Raw genomic sequence first — 22,528 nt, 5'->3', positions numbered from 1 at the left:
AAAGATCAACATAAAAAAATTTAGATTAAAACGATTAAAAGGTGATACATGACATACAAAATGCTTCAGAAAATTAAAATGTAAAAGCCTTGCCTTAGACTGAAAGGTAGATAGTATCACACTGATTGTTGATATTCTGTCTTCTTTTAGCCCTGTATTTAAGATTTCTGACAGAAAATCTAAACAATAAAAATCAAAAAAGGTTAGTACCATGCCACTATACATTGTAACCTTCCACACTTACATGAAGTAAATAATACCTTTGGTCTCCAGTACATGTACTATTGTTGCAGTGTCTCCATACATCAAAAAAGAGAGGGCAAACTGAATGTAGGACATGCGAACATCTGGTCGGCCCTTTGAATCAAAACATTAACAAAAATCCTGCAATTAATACTTCTACACTATGTGGTTAAAATGTATCTGGACACCTGACCATCACACCCATATGTGGGTCTTCCTCAAACTGTTGCCACATATCTGAAAGCACACAATTAGCTAGAATGTCTTTGTATGCTGTACCTTTAAGATTTTCCTTCAGTGGAATTAAAGGGCCTAGCGCAAATAAAGACATGGTTTGCCAAGGTTGGCGTGGAAAAACTCGAGTGGTCTGCACAGAGCCCTGACCTCAGCCCCTTTGAAGACCTTTGGGATGAACTAGAACGCCGACTGTGCACCAGGCCTTCTCGCTCGACATCAGTTTCTGACCTCACTAATGTTCTTGTAGCTGAATAGGCAAAGCCTCACAGCCACGCTGCAAAATCTTGTGGAAAGCCTTCCAAAAAGAGTGGAGGCTTTTATAGCAGAAAAGGAGGACCAACTTTGGAATCAGATGTTCAACAAGCAAATATGGATGTGATGGTCAGGAGTCCACATACTTTTGTCCATACAGTGTAATCTCTGACCTGGTGGAATGTGTTAAATATATTAACAAAAATGACCCTATACTGCCCATACCATTCAGCACTAGTATATGTGGAGGAAAAAAAAAAGTTTATAATAATGTCTATAATTAAAATCTATATGAGCAGAAAATATAGAATTAATCTAAATGAAGAGCTCACAGTTCTGTCTCTCATGCGAGCAAGGCTGCTGAGAGTTTTGTTGAAAACCAAACTGCTGAAAATTTCACATGCTGCCTCAGTGCCCTGAGACACCATCGCTGTCATCAAACAAAGGCACTGTCGGACAAACCTGAACACACCGGAAAAAAAAAAAAAAAAGTTCATACGACCGTCAGTGTTGGATATTTCTGAACACACATATTAGCATTAATAGATAAGTTACTTGTCTCAAGTTTAACCATCCACAGGTCCATAATGAGAACTGGTTAGGGATTACTTATCCATGGGTGTGTTTAAGCCTTATTAGTGACTGTCAGATTTCAATTATGAAATTAAAATCACCAAAAAATATAACACTGTCCACAGTTTAGTTAAATGTGTACTGGAAAATTCAACTCAACATTCTTGTGGGCAGGCCATTTAAAATAAAATACTACTATAACAGCTGTGCAGATGGGCTGGAGTACTGAAACTTACTGACGATTGCCTGAACACAAAGAGGACTGCAGCAACTTCATGTGTGACGAGACAGTCTTCTTCACAATGCTGGAGCCCATAAGGTTGAAATGAGAAAGGTCACTTGCTGTCCGCAGCAAAATCAACTCTAAGCTCTGAAATATCAGCATCAGCTGAACAGAGAAAAAGATACATTATATAAAGGCCTGAATTCCTGAGCAGTCACTTAGTAGCTCAAGTAGACAAATATTTCGCAATAATTAGCCCTAATCTTGGGCTAAACTTAGCCTGAACTTATTCTAGTAATTACATTGACCTTAGCCAAGACAAATTTTCTTATCTATTAGCTAGACATTTTTGGTGTATTATCTTACCTCAGTCTCAGAATGGGTATCCCCCTTTAATAAGGCCAATATTTCTGCACATTCTGCTGAGATTTTTATGTAACCCTCAACTACATCATACAGGTTGGCACATGGAAGTTGTTTTGCAGTTTGTATGAAGATTTCCAAGGCTAGAAGGTAAGAGATAACAACAAGAAGCTATTTGTAAATGATAGCTATAAGGTTCAAATGCAAGGTTTGTTTTTGTCCAAAAGTTGTTCATATTACAGAAATTTATAAAGCATAAATAAATTATCATTCCATTGTACTCTCTGTTTAACATGTTTAAATAAAAATTACATATTAAGGATGAAATACAGTGCAAATCATTCAGAATAATGTTTCATTACAGTTAGAACATCAAAAAAATACAAATTTAATTTGTGGCATATTCTCAAGAATATGGGGAGTGCTATAATAAACATTAAACTAGGGGGTAATATTAAACTAGGCAGTAAGACTAAAGGGTTACTGTTACAGCTGCAGTTAACAGTTCAAGCATGGCAGCAAAAGCAGGAACCACCACAGAAACCTACCCAAGCCTGTAAGCGTGCAAATATACTTCACTTTCACCACACGTACACGTGCACACGCAGCTGCTATGTGAGTGTCATTGTTCACATACTCACTTGCGTATCTTATGCTGGAGTATTAAAAGTGGCATCCGCTGGATGGCACTTTTCTCTTTAAAACTTTCTACCGTAGGCGTGAATGTTGTCATGAACTGCATCTCAAATCAAAAACCCTCACCATGGACAAGTGACGTGCCAAATGATTGCAGGATATGGCTGACATCTTGCATATGAGTATGCATAGTTAACAGCCAGTGTAAATCAGCCTTAAGGTGCAGTAATGTCTGACACAAATTGGGACGATAAGGTGGCTAGCACCCTCCACAATGAATCATATGACGTATGGGATAGGGATCTTCCTGTTCACTGTGAGACTGAGCGCCGTAATGTGCGCGAGGAACGCGGGACATCCCAGATGGTCTGCTTCTTTGTGGGAGCCCATCAGAACACATTAGATTAGATTAGATTATTGTCATTGTGCAGAGTACAAGTACAGAGCCAGTGAAATGCAGTTTAGCATCTAACCAGAAGTGCAAATAGCAATATGTCTATAAATATATATATATTTATGAATATACATGTGCAAGGTATGAGGGAGAGGAAGTAGAAACCAGCTCAGTGCAAATGACAAGGTGTACAAACATACAAGGTGCATCATACATTCTAAAATCTGGTAGAAGAGACCAGCTCAGTACAAACATAGAAGGTGCATGTAGTAATTAGTCATTAATGTGCAAGGAGGCAAGTTCTGAATGAGGTGTAAGGGCAAGTTACCATGGTAGTGCAAATGACAAGATACAGATGGTATTTAGGAGTGCACACAGCATTAATATTGTACAGTACAGTGGGTTTTTTTAATAACATGGGTTAGAATAGGGGTGTACACCTCAGCGCCTGAGTTCAGAAGGCTGACAGCTGACGGGAAGAAACTGTTCCTGAGTCTGCTAGTGCGACAGCATAGACTTCTGTAGCGTTTCCCAGATGGTAGAGGAGTAAACAGACCATGGTTGGGGTGAGAGGTGTCTTTGATTATACTTCTCAGCCTCCGTAAGCAGAGTTTGTGAAGACTGTCTTTAATGTAAGGTAGCTGGACACCAGAGATGTATTGGGTAGTTTTCATCACTCGCTGGAAGGCCTTCTGATCTGAGACAGTGCAATTGCCGTACCACACTATGATGCAGTTTGTTAAGATGCTCTCAATAGTGCAGCGGTAAAAGTTCCATAGTACCTGAGGGATAAGTGAGCCTTCCTTGGTTTCCTAAGGAGGCGCTTTTGCACCTTTTTGATCAGTGTGGATGTGTTGAGTGCCCAGGAAAGTTCCTCAGAGATATGGACACCCGAGAACTTGAAGCTGGTCACATGCTCCACCCCGACCCCATCAATGTGGATGGGTGTGTGTTTGTGAGTGTGTTTGTATGGTCTCTTCTTGTCCTCCGGTGGTCCACAATAAGCTCTTTGGTCTTCTGAGTGTTGAGTGCAAGATCGTTGTTGGCACGCCACTTTGCCAGGTGCTGAACCTCTTCCCTGTAGGCTGTCGCCACTGACCAGGCCTACCACCGTGGTGTCATCTGCAAACTTGGAGTTAGTGCCATGCACAGGCATGCAGTCATGGGTGAAGAGAGAGTAGAGGATTGGGCTCAGCACACAGCCCTGTGGTACGCCAGTGTTCAGAATGAGGGTGGAGGAGTTGTGGTTGTCAAGCCTAACAGATTGGACTTTCTGACTAACAGACCACAAGGTCCAACTGCAGATGGAGGTGCTGATGCCAAGATCAATGAGCTTGGAGATCAGCTTGGATGGGGTGAGAGTATTGAAGGCAAAACTGAAATCAACAAACAATATCCTGACATAGGGGTTGCTATTGTCTAGGTGGGTCAGGGCAGAGTGGAGAGCTGAGGTGATGGCATCCTCAGATGACCTGTTGGGTCTGTAGGTGAACCGATATGGGTTCAGTGCTGGGGGCAGGCATGTTTTCAGGTGAGAGAGGACCAGTCCCCCAAAACACTTGGCAATGATGGGAGTGAGAGCGACAGGACAGAAGTCATTGAGGGTCATTGCAGCAGCATGTTTAGGTACTTGTACAATGGTGGCTGTCTTGAAGCAGGTGGGAACAACTGCCTGGGCCAAGGACAAGTTGAAAATATCAGTGATGAACTACTCTGCAAAGGCCCTGAGCACATGGCCTGGGATGCCATCGGGGCCAGCAGCTTTATGTGCATTTACCCTGCTCAGGGTGGAGCACACATCACTGGTGGAGAATGTGAGTGGCAGGTCATCAGGTGGGAGATCAGCTTTGTTTGGTGGTTCTGTGTTTCCACGATCAAAGCAAGCATAGAAGGTGTTAAGATCATCTGGAAGGGCGACATCACTGGTTGAGGAACTGTTGCTGGTTGGTTTATATACCATGAGGGCATGGATTCCTGCCCACACGCGTCAAGGGTCATGGTTGTTGAAGTTATCCTCTATCTCAAGTCAAGTCAAGTGGCTTTATTGTCATTTCAACCATATACAGCTAGTTAGTACACAGTGAAACAAAACAACGTTCCTCCAGGACCAAGTTGCTACATAAAACAAAACATAGAACTACAGTAGACATTACATATATTTACATAAAGTGCACAGTGCAAACATGTGCAGGCGGCACAAGACAGTACAAAAACTATCAAAATAAGACAAGGGGCCTGGTGAGTTTCAGTGCAGCACCAACAAGTACACAGTACTAATTAAAAAAGTGACTTTTACGACAGTAGTGCAAAAAATTGACCAAATAAGTTGCTGAATGTAAACATAGCAGCCAGGTGGAGAGTATAAATATACGTATATATAAAGTATATAAAATATAAGTATATAAAATATTTATAGCACCAGAAATTGAATGCAGGTGTGTGCAGATATTGCAAAGAGGATGGAGTGATGCTCAGTTGAGTGTGTGTGTTTTCAGTCCAGTCCCTGAGTGTCGAGGAGTTTATAACTGAAGTTTATAGTTGTGTTTAGCTGCTTTTATTCCCTTCTTCAGATTGGCCCTGGATAAGTTGTAAGCTTCCCAATCGCAGATCTGAAAGCAATGTCACATGCCTTCAGCAGGAGTCAGACATCCTTATCCATCCAAGTCTTCTGGTTCGGGTATGTTTTAATTATTTTTTGGGTGGTTACTGTGTTGACACACTTGATGTGATCCTGAACAGAACTGGTGTAAATATTAATGTATGTGTGGAAATCCAGTGTGGCCTAAGAAGCAAAGGCATTCCAGTCTGTGTCCTGGAACTGTTGCTGTAGTGAAGAGTCTGCTCCTTCTAGCCAGACTTTTACAGTCCTCACTGTGGGTTTCACACATTTGATGATGGGTGTGTATTTGGGGAGCGGGAACAGGGTTACACGATCTGGTTGTCCAACGTGGGGGAGGGGAGTAGCTTTGTAGGCCTCAGTAATGTTTGTATAATCATGATCAAGAACGTTGTCTCCTCTTGTAGACATTTTGATAGAATATACTGTCCTCAAATTAGTGTGATTAAAATCCCCAGCAATGATAATAGCTCAATTCGAATGCGTTGTTTGTAGCTTACTAATAACAGCACCTTTCACGGCTAAGTTCTTTCATGGCTATCTTACCATTAGCATTCGGGGGTACATATACTGCAGCAATTATGATGCATGTAAATTCACGGGGCAGATAAAAAGGTCTGCACTTGATAAAGAGGTACTCTATATCAGCAGAACAGTGGGACTTATATCAGCATCAGTGCACATCATATGAATATGGCTGTACTCTAATGCCTCAGTGCTGTTTGTCTACACCCTACAGGCTCACACAATGGTCAAGACTGTACGGCTTGTGACTTATGAGCATGAAATTACGAGGGCAAAAACACTACACCATGCTTGCAGGCTTCTCACACGCTGCGATTCCCCGGGGGCCTGGCACACAGAGGGACTCAACCTCAGGCTATAATTGCAAGGTGAGTGCCGTGTAAATAATCCAATAACTTATAGCCGACTGCAAATCTTTATGACACTAGTGACTTTACTAGAAATCTTACCAATAGTTACATAGGTGAGGACAAGGTCAGGTTGACCAGGCAAGGACCTTTCCTCTGCTCTGTTTTGTACTTTAGTATTTTATTCTGTGGAAAACCCAGTAACTCTGCTTTCAAATCTCTTTCATAGTCCTCCAGTTTGAAGTGAACACTCAAATATCCATAATTCTTCAATGTTGTACAGAACTCTTTAGTGTTCGTAAACAAAGAGATGCGCATGCAACCTGGTTGGAAAAAGACCTGACTAGCCTAGCAATGTGAGCTACTCTCTGACTGAAAAATCTATTGAGCACTGTCAGTGGCTAAATGATTAAGTGGTGACTTAGCCTGCAATAGCCGGACATATATACATACTGTATCTCATAGAAACTCCGAGCATTTATACGGCTGCACTGAAAGCCGAGGTGCTGCCCAGCCAGATGCTATAAATTCTTTTTTTAAGCTGAACAAATTTAGTTAGCTAAACATTTCCGTTATAGGCTAGGCATGTTGAAGTCTTAGTTAGCTCGCCCATCTTACTGATATAATTCTTAGTTAGCTTTGGGCACTGCAAAGGAACTACTCCGGCCAGAATTATCCTTCGAGATAATGCCTCTAACCACAACTGTCTTCTGTTGGCTTGGAATGGTGTCCAATTTGATAGTATGCACAACGCAACATTTTAGAAAGCAAATTCTGGCTTACTTTAATAATAAAAATAAAAAAATAAAAAATTAAAGACCAGTTACAGTCCCCTCCAGAGGTATTGGAACAGCAAAGGCAATTTTTACATCTAGATGTGTTAAACAACAAAAATATTGAAATATGTGTTCCTGGCAGGCCCAGATGTGCCCTGTTAAACTGATTGTTTAAAAATTAACAGCTCTGATTGTCTATTCTTGGTTTGCGCCCTGGGTTTTGCCTGTGAAGCCTGCATTTGTTGATAAAAAGGATAAACTGTTTAAGTGTTTAAGTTACTTTAAGACAAACAGTTCCTATACCTTTGCTCTCCTAACAAATTGGGTTATCTGGCACAAAAAGTTGCGATTCTCTAGGTTGTTTAACACATCTAGAGGTAAATATCAGTAAATGAAAGCTCGAATTCTAATCTATCATCTCATATTCATCTTTTGATCTAAAATCCAAATGTTTTCAGTGTATAGCTGTAACAAAATAATTGGCCTTGCCATTCAAATACTTTCAGAGGGGATTCACAATACCACTGTGGTTTTTTTCCCCCAGAAATGCGTACCAATGGGAGATGTCAGAGTGCTTCAGACTAGCCAGTAGGGATTCTCATAGTCTGAATATTGATGCATGATCCGTATTGCATGCTAGGTATTGTAGTTTTGCGACTTAAATGGGTGAAAACAGGAAGAGGAAAAAAAAAAAAAAAATCTTGAATGCTGTTAAAGTGCCAACTCAAAGTGACACAATCCTGTGCAACAGAATACTACATACCATGACAAGTAATGTATTAAACTCTATTTTTATGCTAGAATTCTGCTTTATCATGTTATTCACTGTACAGTTGAGGCTAATCAATCTCCGTTTTTCACAACTCTACACATTTCAAGATACCATACATTTTGTTTCAAGGGTTTATTGAATCAACTGCACATTCATAGCAGGCACAAAGGTGCAGTTGTGCTCTGTGGTGTTTTGCTGGAAAGGAGAATGGTGCAAAAAAATTGATGGCATCATGAGGAAGAAGGATTTTCTAAAAATACTGATGCAAAACCTCAAAACATAATAAAATAATGAATAAAATGATAATAATGGAGTGGCCATCACAAACCCTGACCTGAATACCATAGAAAATTTGTGACTGAAATGGAATAACATGTCTGAGCAAGGAGGCCCACAAACTTAACTGTCTTACTTGTCTGTTGGGAGGAACGAAATCTGATTGAAGTATTGTACCAAAGAAGCTTGTAGTAGTCTACTCCAAGTGTTTGATTCAAGTTCAAGCAATTAAAAGGCAATACCACCAAATACTAACAAAGTGTACATAAACTTTGACCCAGTGAAAATCTGACCCACAAAAAAGCTGAAATAAATGTGTTTTTATTTTCTTTCATATGGAAATAAAATGCATGCCTTAATTGGCTTAACACATAAAATGTAAGTTTACATGAACTGTGTGGAGTTGTGAAAAACTGAGTTTGAATATCTTTAGTCTAGATGTATCTTAACCTTTGGGCTCAACTGTAGAAATGTTTATGTTAAGTAAAATAGGAAAGTTTTGCTCATTTTAGCAATTCATTTATTGTATTCATTTATACATTAGGCTTGTGTGATATTGTCCCTAGTCAGTATTACATTGCCACAACACCCAGTGACATTTATCGCTGATTATAAATCATTAAGTATTTTCCATGCAAGCTCTGCAAAAAACATTGGCATACCCCAGTACGAGTTATCACTCAAACATGCCAAAAAGGCAGTCTTTTTCTCCCCAATAAAATGGCATATGAGCCAAATGACAGTGGATCTGAAACAATCTGCGCATGTGTTTTGAATAAGTGTGCTCCGATTGATCGGTCGCTGATCATAATCGGCCGATAATCGCTTTGGGAATTTTGATCGTCGGTCTCTATAAAAGCCGATCCAGAGTGGCTGAGCAGATGACGCAAAACTCGCGAGACAAATTTTTACGCGCTGCTAAAATGGCTTCACTGGCCTGGCAGTTCTACAAGGTGTGTGAAAAAGACAATACATTAGTAATCTGTAACGTGTGTACCAAGCAAATCCCAGAAGGCGAGAAGCACCCAAAACCAACCAACCTTATCAGACATTTAAAGGTTAGTCACGTAAAAGAATATGAGCAGTTTTCAAAATTGACTAGCACTAAGAGAGAGCGGGACAGCAACTCAAACGCCACTCACTCAGCTGTTGGTAACAGAGACGTTTCAACGACAGCAACCCTACTGCAAGGACAGTAAGAAGCATAAAGAAATATCACACAAAATAATGGAATTCATATGCCTTGATCATCGGCCGGTGTCTATTGTGGAAGACAAAGGGTTCCGGCGACTCATGTCCTACTTGGATTCACGTTACATTATGCCAGGGCGTAAATATTTCACTGATGTGTGCCTGCCGCAGTTATACCAAACAGTGTTTACACATGTCAACAGCCTTATGAAGGACAACATAACATCAATTAGTTTCACGAGTGACATTTGGAGTGCAAGTGTATGTCCCATGTCCATGCTGAGCCTCACTGTACAGTTTATTAATCAAAACTTCGAACTACAAAAAGCTGTTCTTCATTCTCAAGAGTTTTCAGGGTCACACACTGCGGAGGCTCTTGCTGCTGCATTCAGCGACATGTTTCGTGCATGGGGAATCCCAAAGGAAAAAGTGCACATTATTCTAAGGGATAATGTAAAGAACATGGAAAAGGCGATGAGGGACGCCAATCTACCCAGCCTGCCATGCATGGCGCATTCACTGCAGCTTGCTGTGGCTGAGGGAGTTATGTCACAACGCAGCATCGCTGATATAATTGCCTCTGGAAGACGCATCGTCGGTCATTTCAAACACTCCCTGCTTGCCTACTCCCGACTTCAAAGTATTCAGAAAGTGTTATCAAGAGACTACAGCAAGATGTACCTACCAGGTGGAACAGTACTGTATACATGCTGCAGAGTCTGCTGGAACAGAAACGTGCCCTGTGTGCTTATGGAGCCGACTATGACTTACCCTCCATGTTCACCGGGAAGCCAGTGGAAATTAGTGGAAAATATGATTTCGCTACTCGCCCCATTTGAAGAGCTCACGCAATAGATCAGCTCATCAACTGCATCGGCTGCAGATGTTATACCATCCATCAGAGCTTTAACTTGTCTTCTTGAGAAGAACACAGAGACTGTCCATGGTGTAAAAACTTCGAAAGCCACATTGTTGGAAGCGGTCCAGAAAAGATTCCGTGACACTGAATCTGAGCGCCTGTATAGCATCGCTACAATCCTCGATCCGAGGTGAGAGAACTTAATTTACACATTCTTCACATTCGTGTGTGGAGCTGTTTCGCTGTCAGAGCGCATTAACGGGCAGGCAAATTTGAAAATGTTTGAAAATGTATTGAAAACGTTTAAATTCAGAATCGATATAAACTGGAACATATATATTATTTGACCATTCTATTAGGCTCCTTAATTCAAATTGCAAGAATCTTGCACAAATTCATCTTTGCTCGAAATGATTAATAGAAGGAGCTATTACTGAAATGAACACTGTGTTATTGTGTTATTCCTTTGTGTAGGCTGGCATTTCCTTCAAATTTGGCTAAATTTGCTGTAAAAATAAGCACTTGGAAGAATTAATAATAAGACTACAGTTAAAAAGCATATTTTTTAGAGTATGCTAGGCTGACAAATCAAGAGCCAAGCATAACCTCAAAATGCATTAAATAATAGAACATTTCTTATTTTATATTTTCTTTTTTTTTTCTTATTTCTCTGTGCTGTCACATATTTCTTGTCTAAAATGGAACAACTGTAACCCAGTCACTAAAGTATTTCCGATTATGATTTTTGATAAATTCATATTCAATTCAAATAAATTAATCAATGTTTTGTTTTCTTGTTAATAAAAAAGTATAAAGACAGATATTTCCCTGACGCACTCAAGCCCCAGATACGTGGGCTGCTTTCTGATGTCCTGGCCACTGGACTGGAGCAGCAGGATGGTGAGGCCAGTTTGGCTGCAAGTGGGTCCGAACCCCCAGAGAAAGTACCACAAACTGGCTCCTTGCATGCTATGTAGTGCTTTAAGTTCTATCTTGAATTTATTCTCTACTGGTAAGGTAAGTCTCTGACTTTGTGTACTATCTACTTGACTCAGTTGGATCTAGATTCTTGCCACTAGAATTGTTGTATTGTTGATTCTATTGTATTGTTGATTCTGTTGTGGTGTTTGGAAGTGTGTTAGTCTATGCTAATTAGTTCTCTCAGGTGACTAATCAAGAGTAGTTTCAGTCTTCCTTAAGGTGTGAATTGTGGGCAGGGCCTACTAAGATATATTGAAGGTATTCTAGCGTCTGTAGCGGTCAGTAACATAATTTGCAACAGTTAGACACACACTTTTATAAACTATAATATAAATTTATCAACTCTAATGGTGTATGTTTTGCTTAGTTAAGTACTACACATTCCCCCTCAATCTTTATTTTTATCTTCACTAAGCCACAGACATGTGCCTCAAACCAATCTCTGTTGTTGCCTCTCACAGACCCAGAAGCTTTCATGCACAAGCCAGAGGCCGCAGTACCAGTAACCTCATCTACCCTCCTCTGTTGTCTCAATCTCAAACAGTGGTGGTAGGTGGGCTCTGGAACTGCCAGTCTGCTGTAAAGAAAGCTGATTTCATCTCAGCTTTCGCTTCCCATTACTCTTTTGACTTTTTGGCACTAACTGAGACCTGGATCTCTCCACAGAACTCAGCTACACCAGCTGCCTTATCCTCTGCTTATGCTTTCTCGCACACTCCACGAGAAGCTGGCAGGGGTGGTGGTACAGGTTTGCTGTTGTCTCGGAGATGGTGCTTCACACCAGTCTCCCTTTCTCATCTCAACATCTCATCCTTTGAATTCCATGTAGTTACAGTTACGTCTCCAGTCAACCTTCTCATCGTTGTCATCTACCGACCTCCTGGTCCCCTCGGGGGCTTTCTTGAAGAAATGGACATGCTTCTCAGTCTTTTCTCTACTCACACCCCTCTTACTGTCCTTGGAGACTTCAACCTCCCTGCTGACAAGCTCCAGTCCTCTTGCCTTCTCCCTCTTCTCCATTCCTTTTCCTTAACTTTCAACAGCTGTCCTCCTACACATAAAGGAGGTAACACCCTGGACCTTGTCTTCAGTCGTCCCTTTCCTACTTCAGACATCTATGCTACCCCTCTCCACATCTATGACCATCTCTTGGTCTCCTTCACCATCACCCTCCCTGTCCTGCCTAAAACCATCAGCCATCTATATTTCTCTCCCACTCGTAAAAACCCTCACTCTATCTCCCCTTCCTCCTTAGCTTCCTGCACCCTATCATCCCTTCCTGTCCCTGACTCCTTTTCCTCCCTACCATTAGAGCTTGCCACTGACACTTTCCTCTCCTCACTTTCCTCATCCTTGGACCTCCTCTGTCCTCTAACCTCAAAACCCAGGAAGATTTCCAGCCCTGCTCCTTGGCTATCTGATGTGCTGCGCAGTAATCGGAGAGAATTAAGAACAGCAGAGAGGAAGTGGAAGAAATCGCAACTCGACACAGATCTGGTCTCCTATCGTGCTCTCCTGTTCAAATTTTCATCTGAAGTGACTTCTGCTAAGACTGCCTTCTACAAAGAGAAGCTGGAATCCTCTGCACAAGATCCTCGCAAGCTCCACAACATCTTTTCTTCACTGCTCAACCCTCCGGCTCCTCCTGCTCCATCCTCTTTGACTGCTGAAGACTTTGCCACTTTTTATGATGAGAAGATTGGAAAAATCTGTCAGACATTCACTTCTACTCCTGCTCCTACACTGCACACTGAGGATCCTCCTTCTCATTCGCTGACACAGTTTTCTAAACTAACAACAGAAGAGATCCTGCAAATCATCTTATCCTGCAATCCTACCACCTGCCCATTGGATCCAATCCCTTCCACAATGCTCCAGACCATCTCTCAAGACCTCCTCCCCTTCATCACCACTATCATCAATGGCTCCATAACATCTGGTCATGTACCAACTTCATTCAAAAGAGCAAGAGTTATTCCCATCCTGAAGAAACCCACTCTAGATCCCTCTGTCATCAGCAACTACCGACCGGTATCACTTCTCTCTTTTCTTTCTAAAACCCTTGAACGGACTGTCTATAATCAGCTGTCTTGCTATCTCTCACAGAACAACCTCCGAGATCCCAATCAGTCTGGCTTTAAACCGGCACACTCCACAGAGACTGCACTTTTGGCCGTCACTGAGAAGCTACATGCCGCTAGATCAGCCAAACTGTCTTCAGTTCTCATCCTCCTTGACCTTTCAGCAGCGTTTGACACGGTGAACCACAAGACTCTCCTATCCACCCTCATGAGTCTTGGAATTCGTGGTGCAGCATGGCAATGGTTTGCTTCCTACCTGGAAGATCGGTCATATCAGGTGACATGGAGGGGATCCACATCTGCTCCTCGCAGACTCTCCACTGGTGTTCCACAAGGCTCAGTACTTGGTCCTCTCCTGTTCTCCCTCTATACCCGATCTCTTGGTGCGGTCATATCCTCACATGGGTTTTCATACCACTGCTATGCAGATGACACTCAACTCATCCTCTCCTTCCCTCCCTCAGACTCTCATGTTTCTGCTCGGATATCAGCTTGTCTGGCTGACATCTCATCATGGATGACAACTCACCAGCTGAAACATAATCCCACCAAAACTGAACTGCTGTTCATCCCATGTGATTCATCCCCATCTCAGGATCTTGCAATCTCGCCTTCGGTTACTGCACGCAACCTTGGGGTAACCATGGACAATCAACTGTCCTTCTCCTCTCACATTGCTAATCTAACACGCTCATGTCGATTTCTCCTTTATAACATCAGAAGAATTCGTCCATTTCTTTCCTCACAGGCCACACAGGTGCTTGTTCAGTCCCTTGTCATTTCGAGACTGGACTACTGCAACTCACTCCTGGCAGGTCTGCCTCTGAGCGCCATTCGTCCTCTGCAACTGATCCAGAATGCAGCTGCACGACTGGTTTTCAACCTTCCTAAATTTTCCCACACCACCCCATTGCTGCGCTCCCCCCACTGGCTTCCTGTAGCTGCCCGCATCAGATTTAAAACACTGATGCTCGCCTACAAAGCCAAAAACGGACCAGCACCCACTTATCTCAAAGCACTTATCACACCTCGAGCGCCACCACGCTCCCTCCGATCCTCTAGCACTGCTCGACTGGTCCCTCCATCTCTCAGGGTACAAGGAAGGCCTGCATCGAGACTCTTCTCTGTTCTGGCACCAAGGTGGTGGAATGAACTTCCCCTAGTAAGTCGCTCTGGATAAGGGTGTCTGCCAAATGCCATAAATGTAAATGTAAATGTATGCTGAGTTGTTGGATGGAGATCGGGAACATGGTGGCAGTGACATCAGCAGCTCAGTATCATTGCAGTTGAACCTCTACCTATCAGAGCCAGTTATCCCACAAAGTGGACAGCCACTTGTTTTTTGGCAGAACAATAAAAGCCGCTTTCCAGCTCTTGCACAAGCAGCACGGACCTACCTCTGTGCCCCGTGCACAAGTGTTGATAGCAAGCAACTTTTTAGCACAGCAGGAAATATTATAGATGAGAAGAGGAACAAGCTGTCAGCCAAAAATACGGAGATGCTTATATTTATAAAGAAAAATCTGCCATTGATGCTTAAGAAGTAAGCTTTGGGCGATATTAATCTACTAATTTGTACCCATCCTCTCTCTCTACCTCACTCTCCCTCTCTCTACAAGCCCACAAAATCTGACTGAGCTTCCCAGAAAAAAAACAACTACTCCAGAATTTATCATTGATTCATGATACAAAAGCCATCGTGATAATGCAGCTGTGGTTCTGTTAGTGTCAACTGCATTTCTTCTTGACATCCCAAGAGATGTGAGGGCTGACTGACTTGAAACAGTATTTTGGCTATAGCCCTTTTTTTGTTGCAGTTTTTAGTCTAATGTTTAAACAGTCTAAAGCTAAAGACTCTATTCTGTCTTTAATTTAATTTTATTTATTTTTTATATATTGTACAGGAAAGTTGTATTTGTCAAGCTCTAAGCTGTTCCCAATTACTAACCAAGCACAGGCTGCAATGTTTTGTTGATATTTTGCACATGTTGCTTGCCAATAAATACACAGTTGTCAAATCATGATCTCTTAATTTTAATACTTAATAAACTATATTTAACAAATAAATAATGTTACATGATAAATAGAAGGCTTCTAATAGACCCTGTAGTCGGTGATTGGTATCAGTATCAGACGATTCAGCTTCCAGTGATCGGGGATCGGTGATCGGCCCCAAAAATCCCGATCGGAGCACCCCTAGTTTTGAACTCCCCAATATTAACGACCACTTATTGGAAGCCACAGAATGGTAAAGGGACTATATAATAAATCAGCTTTTATGAGCTTTTTTATTTTAAACTGTTTACTGCGCATTACTATAGAATCACATAAAAATCCACCATCCAGCTGAGTTTTTGTGATTGCCACAATTCCTGACTGCACAACCGATTATTATGGCCTCTTGTGCTCTCCTTGAACTTGAAATGGTAGAAATGCTTGTTTTCCTGTCTTTTTTTCCAGGCTAAAGTGATGTGAAACAGCCATGAGAGTCTGCAAGGAAATCACCTGTTGTATTCACAGTAGATCCCTGAACCCAGTTCTATCGTCCACCTTTTTGTATGGGCGAGGACAAAATGTAAACACAATAATAATTAAAGCTGCAAGCAGCATTTTCGGGAACCAAGCACCCAGACTCGGTGAGCCACACATTCACAGACATGCTACAATTGTTACCTAAGTAATCACAGGAACACAGAGCCATAACTTTAGACAAAGGAATCCAAGAGTGATTTGTAGTTTCACTCATGATGTGTATGTTTTGACCAAAATCAGTGGTGGAATTCTCTGACTGTAGGAGGGAAGGTCTAGATGAACAAATGGGCAGCAGGGTGGCATTGCTGCAGCATTGTTTAGACAGGTCTCAAGATGATATAAGCCAAATTTGGTGAAGAATGGACAAAATTTGGCAGTTAGATATAAGCATTTTTGGCATGTTATTGTAACTTTTGATCAGTAAGTGGCTCTGGCACAAAATTTGTTGCCTAGCCTCAGGTCATGGTCCTGAAGATGCCTACCAAGTTTTGTGTCAGTGCGCAAAGTCATTGCTGAGATACAGCCTCAATTCCTGTTTGGCAGCTTTCATTGGCCCATTATGGACAAACCATTTGGAATATTCAAAATTCTTTTGATAACTTTTGTTAGGCTTACTCTGAAGATGACGTGTGCCAAATTTGGTGAAGATTGGAGAAAATTTGTAGGAGTAGAGAAAAAAACAGTTTTTAACAAAATCCAAGATGGTCAACAGGAAGTACACTTGAATTACAGATGTTGGTGTGCGTTCACTTCTGCATACGCCAGGGAATTACAGGAAAAATGTGTGAATCTATCAAAACTTCTTGGGTACATTCGGGCATGGTCCTGAAGATCAAGTTTCGTGATGATACGTAGATGCATTGCTGAGATACACCCTGACATCCTTTTTTTTTTGCATTTGCCAGCGCATTACAGGAGAACAGGTTTGAATATAAAAATTCCTTTTGATAACTTTTGTTCAGACAGGTCTCAAGATGATGTGAGCCAAATATGGTGAAGACTGGACAAAATTTGGAGAAGGAGTAGCAAAAATGGCAGTTAGATATAAGCATTTTTGACATGTTATTGTAACTTTTGACCAATAGGTGGTGCCATCACGAAAATGTCGCATAGCCTCAGGTCATGGTCCTAAAGATGCCTACCAAGTTTTGTGTCAGTGCGCAAAGTCGTTGATGAGATACAGCCTCAATTCCCGTTTGCCATCAGATTCGTTGGCCCATTACGGGCAAACCCTTTGGACTATTCAAGATTCTTTTGACAACTTTTGTGAGGCTTACTCTGAAGATGATGTGTGTCAAATTTGGTGATGATTGGACAAAATTTGTAGGAGGAGTAGCAAAAAAACCTGTTTTTGACAAAATCCAAGATGGCTGAAAATATAATTGACGTAATAGGGTGCATTGAACTCGGCTCAACCCAGGAATATAGTGATGTCTGGCTTTTACATTTTGGACACATGGTTCAAAAATTATGACCATAAATGTACTTCCAAATTAAGCCCAAATTTGACCAGATGATGGCGCTAGAGCATTGCCAACATTTGGCCCAAATTTGGTCAGAATGTTCCTTAGACCCTCCCCAATCAGTGTGCCAAATTTCACAACTTTTTGCCAGATGGTTCTAAGGGCTGCCATAGACACCCTAGCTTGAAGAAGAAGAAGAAGAAGAAGAAGACATAAAATAACAATCAAGTGCCTATGCACCTTTGGTACTTGGTCTCCTAATAATAGTGCTTCTACAAGAAGTCATTTGGTGTATCATAACCAAATGGTTGTTAGCAATAACCAAAATAACAAACAATACAATTCTTGGTGCCATACAATATAAAACTGCACTGTATCTCCGGTTATCGTTGCAGAACAATCACTGCCTGTTTAATGAAACTGGACACTTGCAGTTTGGAAAAAAGACCAGGTAACTGTCCAGTTTCTGTCAGTCTGTGCCTGTTGTAGCCTCAGACTACTGCTCTTGGCTGACATGAGTGGAACCCAATGGGGTCCTTTGTAGGGCCATAACAATATGATGTATCATATCACATATTCCATTTCATACAAGGCTCTCAATTTGAAATGTCAACACATCGATCAACAGATACAACAGACTGCGTAATAAAATAGCCTATTCATCATCAAATAGTGTTTGCATTGCATGAGGTGTAAAACATTAAAACTTAATCAAGTCATCACTCATTCCCCTGAATAGGTAACTTCTTTATCTTGAACCAGGAGGCACTACAGGGATTTAAAACACCTACACCCATACGCTAAAATACTAGTTTACTAGCTTACTAACTCCCACATTCAGCATCAAGCAAGAGCTGGAAGCAGGAGCTAGCTGGTTTCCTCCTAGTCTTCAAGGTCTGGTGTGAGGGAGCACTTTGGCTTCCCAGGACATTACTGACGAACAGTAAGTGGTGGACCGAAACATTACAGTGCAGCTAATATGACAATCTATAATGACAAAGCAAAAACATGCTTTTAAAGATTTTTGCAAATTTATTAAAAATCAAAAACTGAAATCTCTCGTTTAGATAAGTATTCAGAACCTTTGTTTAGTGCTTTGTAGAAGAACCTTTGGCAGCAATTACAGCTTGGGTAAGTCTCTACAAGCTTTGTACATCTGGATTTTGGAAGTTTCTCCCATTCTTCCTGGTAGAACCTCTCAAGTTCAATCATACTGGATGGAAGCGTCTATGAACTGCCATCTTTAGGTCTCTTTGCAGATGTTCTATGTTCAAATCTGGCATTTGGCTGGGCCAAGCACACATTCACAGACTTGTCCTGAAGCCACTCCACTACTGTCTTGGCTGTATGTTTCATGTTGTTGTCATTCTGAAATATGAACCTTCACCCCAGTCTGAGGCTATGTGCACTCTTGAGCAGGGTTTCATAAAGGACCACTCTGTGTTTGGCTGCATTCATCCTTCCATCAATTCAGACCAGTCTCCCCATCCCTGCCACCCCATAACATGACACTGCCATCTGGTTTTCACCAGACACAGTGCTTGGAGTTCAGCCCAAAAATTTCAGTTAAATATAAGGTAGTGTCCTGATACAATACATTTTCAAAAATCAAAAATAAACATGAGCCTTTTCAACTGATTTAAAAATACTGAACATTATCATAAAAGTGCAATAACTGAAACTAACTGAAACTGAAATTAATTAGGTAAATAATGGCAATGCTAGAGTTTGTATGCTCCATTCAAGCAAGCAACAAATAAGCTGTGCATTAGAATGTCACAATATATGTTATGAGATATGCTATGAAAGTCACACAGCTTCTGTGACTCAAATGTAGTTTTGAACTACATTTGCATTCTCCAAATTCCACATATGAACTTCCCAATCACAGCAGTGATTTCTTTAAACCAGATTGAATCAGCTGGGAAATGCTGTCTTAAAGCAGCATTTGAAGAGAGTGACGCATGCGTGGGTGTATAGTATAGTACCGTATTAGCTCATGAAAAGCAACGTGATTAGGAGAAGCATATTTTTTTAAACCCCTGTAGCCTCTCCTGATTCAAGATAAGGTGTAGGAAATGTGAGCTTGATTACTGTAAATTTAAATATTTATTACACCTCAAGTAATAAGTGGTATTTTATGACCGACAACCTACTATATTATGCAGTCTCTTGAATATATTGCTCAGTACGCAGATGTATTGAATCAAGAGTTTTGTATGTAATCATTATAACTCATAAAATTATATTACTGTATTCATACTCTAAAACTTATGTAATACTACATTTGTAGGGAGTCATAAAACCCATTCTGGGACTTCTAGGAAGAGAAGAAATGGAATAGACATGTCTGCATCTCACTCCCGCAACAACTGTACCTGTTGAAGCCACACTATGCAATTGCAGTTTGACATTAACTAGAAAAATCTTTTTAAAAATCAACATTTTGCCCAAAAGTTGACTAAACAAAGCAAAAAGGAACTGACCACCACAGCTGACAGCATCAAATTTACTAGTAAAAGGTTGAACATGGAGCTGGTGATCAATCCTGCACAAACGTTTGGAGGAATTTTGGCCCATTCCACCTTGCAAAACTGCACCAAATCATTGATATTGGCTTCCTTCCATGAACTGCTCTTTTTAGATCTTTCCCCAACTTTTCTATTAGGTTAAGGTCTGGACTTTGACTTGCCCAGTCCAAAATGTTAAATGTTTTCTTCTGCTTTACTAATTTCTTCGTAGTTGCAGTTACTTGTGTGCTTCGAGACATTGTCTTGCAGCATTACCTACTTATGGTTAAGTTTCAGTTCACAAACAGATACCCTGACATTCTCCTGTAGAATTTGCTGGTACAATCCAGAATTCATAGGTCTATCAATGGACCCAAGGTGGGAAAACAGCCCCAAACCATGGTACTGCCACTCCCATACTTCAGAGTTGGGATGAGGTTCTTATGTTGGAATGCAGCATTTGGTTTAAACCACAAAGTTCTATTTTGAGTCATCTGTCCACAGAACATTCCTCCAAGGTTTCTGACTTATCCACATGGTCTTGAGCAAACTTCAGACAGCAAGCAGTGTTCATTTTTGGAGAGTGGCTTCCTCCTTGCTATCCTGCAGACCATTCTTGTTCAGTGTTTAGCTGATGGTGGACTCATGAATACTGACACTATTCAATGCAAGAGTGGCCTGTAGGTCCTTAGATGTTACCTTGGGGTTCTTTATGATTTCCCAAAATAATATTCACTGCGCCCTTGGAATGATTTTTGCTGGATGACCACTCCTTGAGAGAGGAACAGCAGTGTTGAATTTCCTCCATTTGTGTATCATCTGCCTCACAGTGGATTGGTGGAGGCCAAACTCACGTGTACGTGAGAGCAACAGAGCATCTCAGTTTACCATAATCACAATATACAAATGTTCAGTTTAGGTACTGAGGACAAGACAATTTAGTGCTTTATAGGTTACTACCAGCATTTTTAATCAATACAGCCAATGTAGTGTGGAATAAATAGTGCTAACAGGTGAAACCTTTCAGTTATAGTTAGGACTCTAGTGCTACTAGCTTTACTGTGTTGTCTGCATTATAAATAAAGCTATTTTTGAGACATGTCAGTGTTTACTGGATGCATTACTGAATTTAAAATGGATCTTGGGACTTCAACCAGCATTGTTAGGAGTTTCCATTTCTATATTTGTTATTTTTAGATTTGTATACATCTGTATATAAAGCAAAAACAATACACATGCCATTTTCTACTAAATTTTTATATCGTAAAAATCTTTTTTTTATTCAAATGTTATTTTATTTTAATTAATTAATATATTTATTTATTATGCTAGATGAAACATGCACACACACTTTATGGTCTGTTATTGTCTTCAGTGGGTATAAATAACAAGGCTTATTGAAAAGTGTGGGGTCTGGATGTGATTTACCTTTCTTAGCTACTTTTTCTATTCTGCAACATCTAAGTGGTTGTGTTGCTTTGAGCCAGTCACTCATGAGTACATGTGGAAATGCACCTGTCAATGTCTGACATGTCAACTGTAATATTCTGCTGTCACAAAATGCAAAAAAAGATACAAACAAACACCACTGTACTGTATCCGTATTCTAATGTTACATTACGTCAGATATCCTACAAGGTAGACGACTATATTCTAGACCGAATTCTGGGTAATTTTTAGACGGTCCCTTAGTGACTCCATCATCTAGATCAGCGCTAATGATCCACGGTTTCAGGGAGCTTTAGCCGCAGGAGGTTTTAAAAATATTTTCGATTGCCGTTGGTTCTCTGTCCACTCCAGAGATAATATACAATTTATCATTTTGTACTTTTATTTCTTGAGAAAAAAAAAAACTTGAATATGCATCGAATGTCCAATATAAAACTGACCAATTTGTTAGATTACACATTTCCAAGAAGACTAACATAACACATATAGCTACATCACCGGTGACATGTTTAAAGAAAACGGCGCGATAAATTCTATAACACTATATGAGTTAACTTGGTAGATCTCGAACACATTTCCACTTACCCTTAAATGCTTTACTGGGATCCTTTAGCATGGATTTAAAAACAGTCCCATTAAACTCGCTATTATTTTCTTTAGCTTTCTTCTCTGGTATGAGGAACTTTAAGTCCGTGCCTTGACGTTTATTTGCCATATTTTAACTCAGACTGCACCTAAGCTGGAGAGACAGTAATACACGTGGTTTTCTTCTTCGTTTGTCTTTTATTTGGCAAGCCAGGTTAAGATACATTACTGCCACCTACTGATGAAGGTGCAGTAATGTATCTTTTCTGCTGTACAGGCAAATCAGTTTTACTTCATAGAGAAAATAGGTAGGATTTTGTCAAAATAAGAGTCATTTATTATAAAGCATTTGCCCGGTGCAAAATGAAAAGCACAAGTAATGTCGTTAAAGATTTATATATACATTTATATATATATATATACACATTTATATATATATATATATATATATATATATGTGTGTGTGTGTGTATGTGTGTGTGTGTGTGTGTGTGTGTGTGTGTGTGTATCCCTCTTTGTTGGTGTGCTCCCCCAAATGTCTCTGCGTTGTGTTGAATGTAAGGAGTGAATGAGGAGGACACCAAGATCGCCGTTGAGTCAAAGCAGAGTAGCTTTCTTTTAATTAGGCTATTTATCCACATCA

At 40.7% G+C, this 22,528-nt stretch overlaps 1 protein-coding gene across 1 annotated transcript in view; it reads right to left on the bottom strand.

Moving 5' to 3' along the window:
* The window catches only part of urb1 (URB1 ribosome biogenesis homolog), a 76,133-nt gene extending 54,039 nt beyond the window's left edge, over window positions 1-22,094 (bottom strand). The window contains exons 1-6 of the mRNA XM_026941402.3: window positions 21,886-22,094; window positions 1,895-2,034; window positions 1,542-1,693; window positions 1,065-1,194; window positions 261-357; window positions 94-179 (exon numbers count right to left, since the gene is read on the bottom strand). Coding sequence (XP_026797203.2) covers window positions 94-179; window positions 261-357; window positions 1,065-1,194; window positions 1,542-1,693; window positions 1,895-2,034; window positions 21,886-22,015 — 735 coding nt within the window. The 5' untranslated portion in view covers window positions 22,016-22,094. The remainder of the gene's footprint in view (window positions 1-93; window positions 180-260; window positions 358-1,064; window positions 1,195-1,541; window positions 1,694-1,894; window positions 2,035-21,885) is intronic.
* Window positions 22,095-22,528: the final 434 nt, after the last annotated feature.

Source organism: Pangasianodon hypophthalmus, chromosome 21 (genome assembly GCF_027358585.1).
Source record: "Pangasianodon hypophthalmus isolate fPanHyp1 chromosome 21, fPanHyp1.pri, whole genome shotgun sequence".
NCBI classification, from domain to species: Eukaryota; Metazoa; Chordata; class Actinopteri; order Siluriformes; family Pangasiidae; genus Pangasianodon; species Pangasianodon hypophthalmus.
Note: the sequence above shows the minus strand (reverse complement) of the source record. Positions and strands in the feature narration are given on the sequence as shown.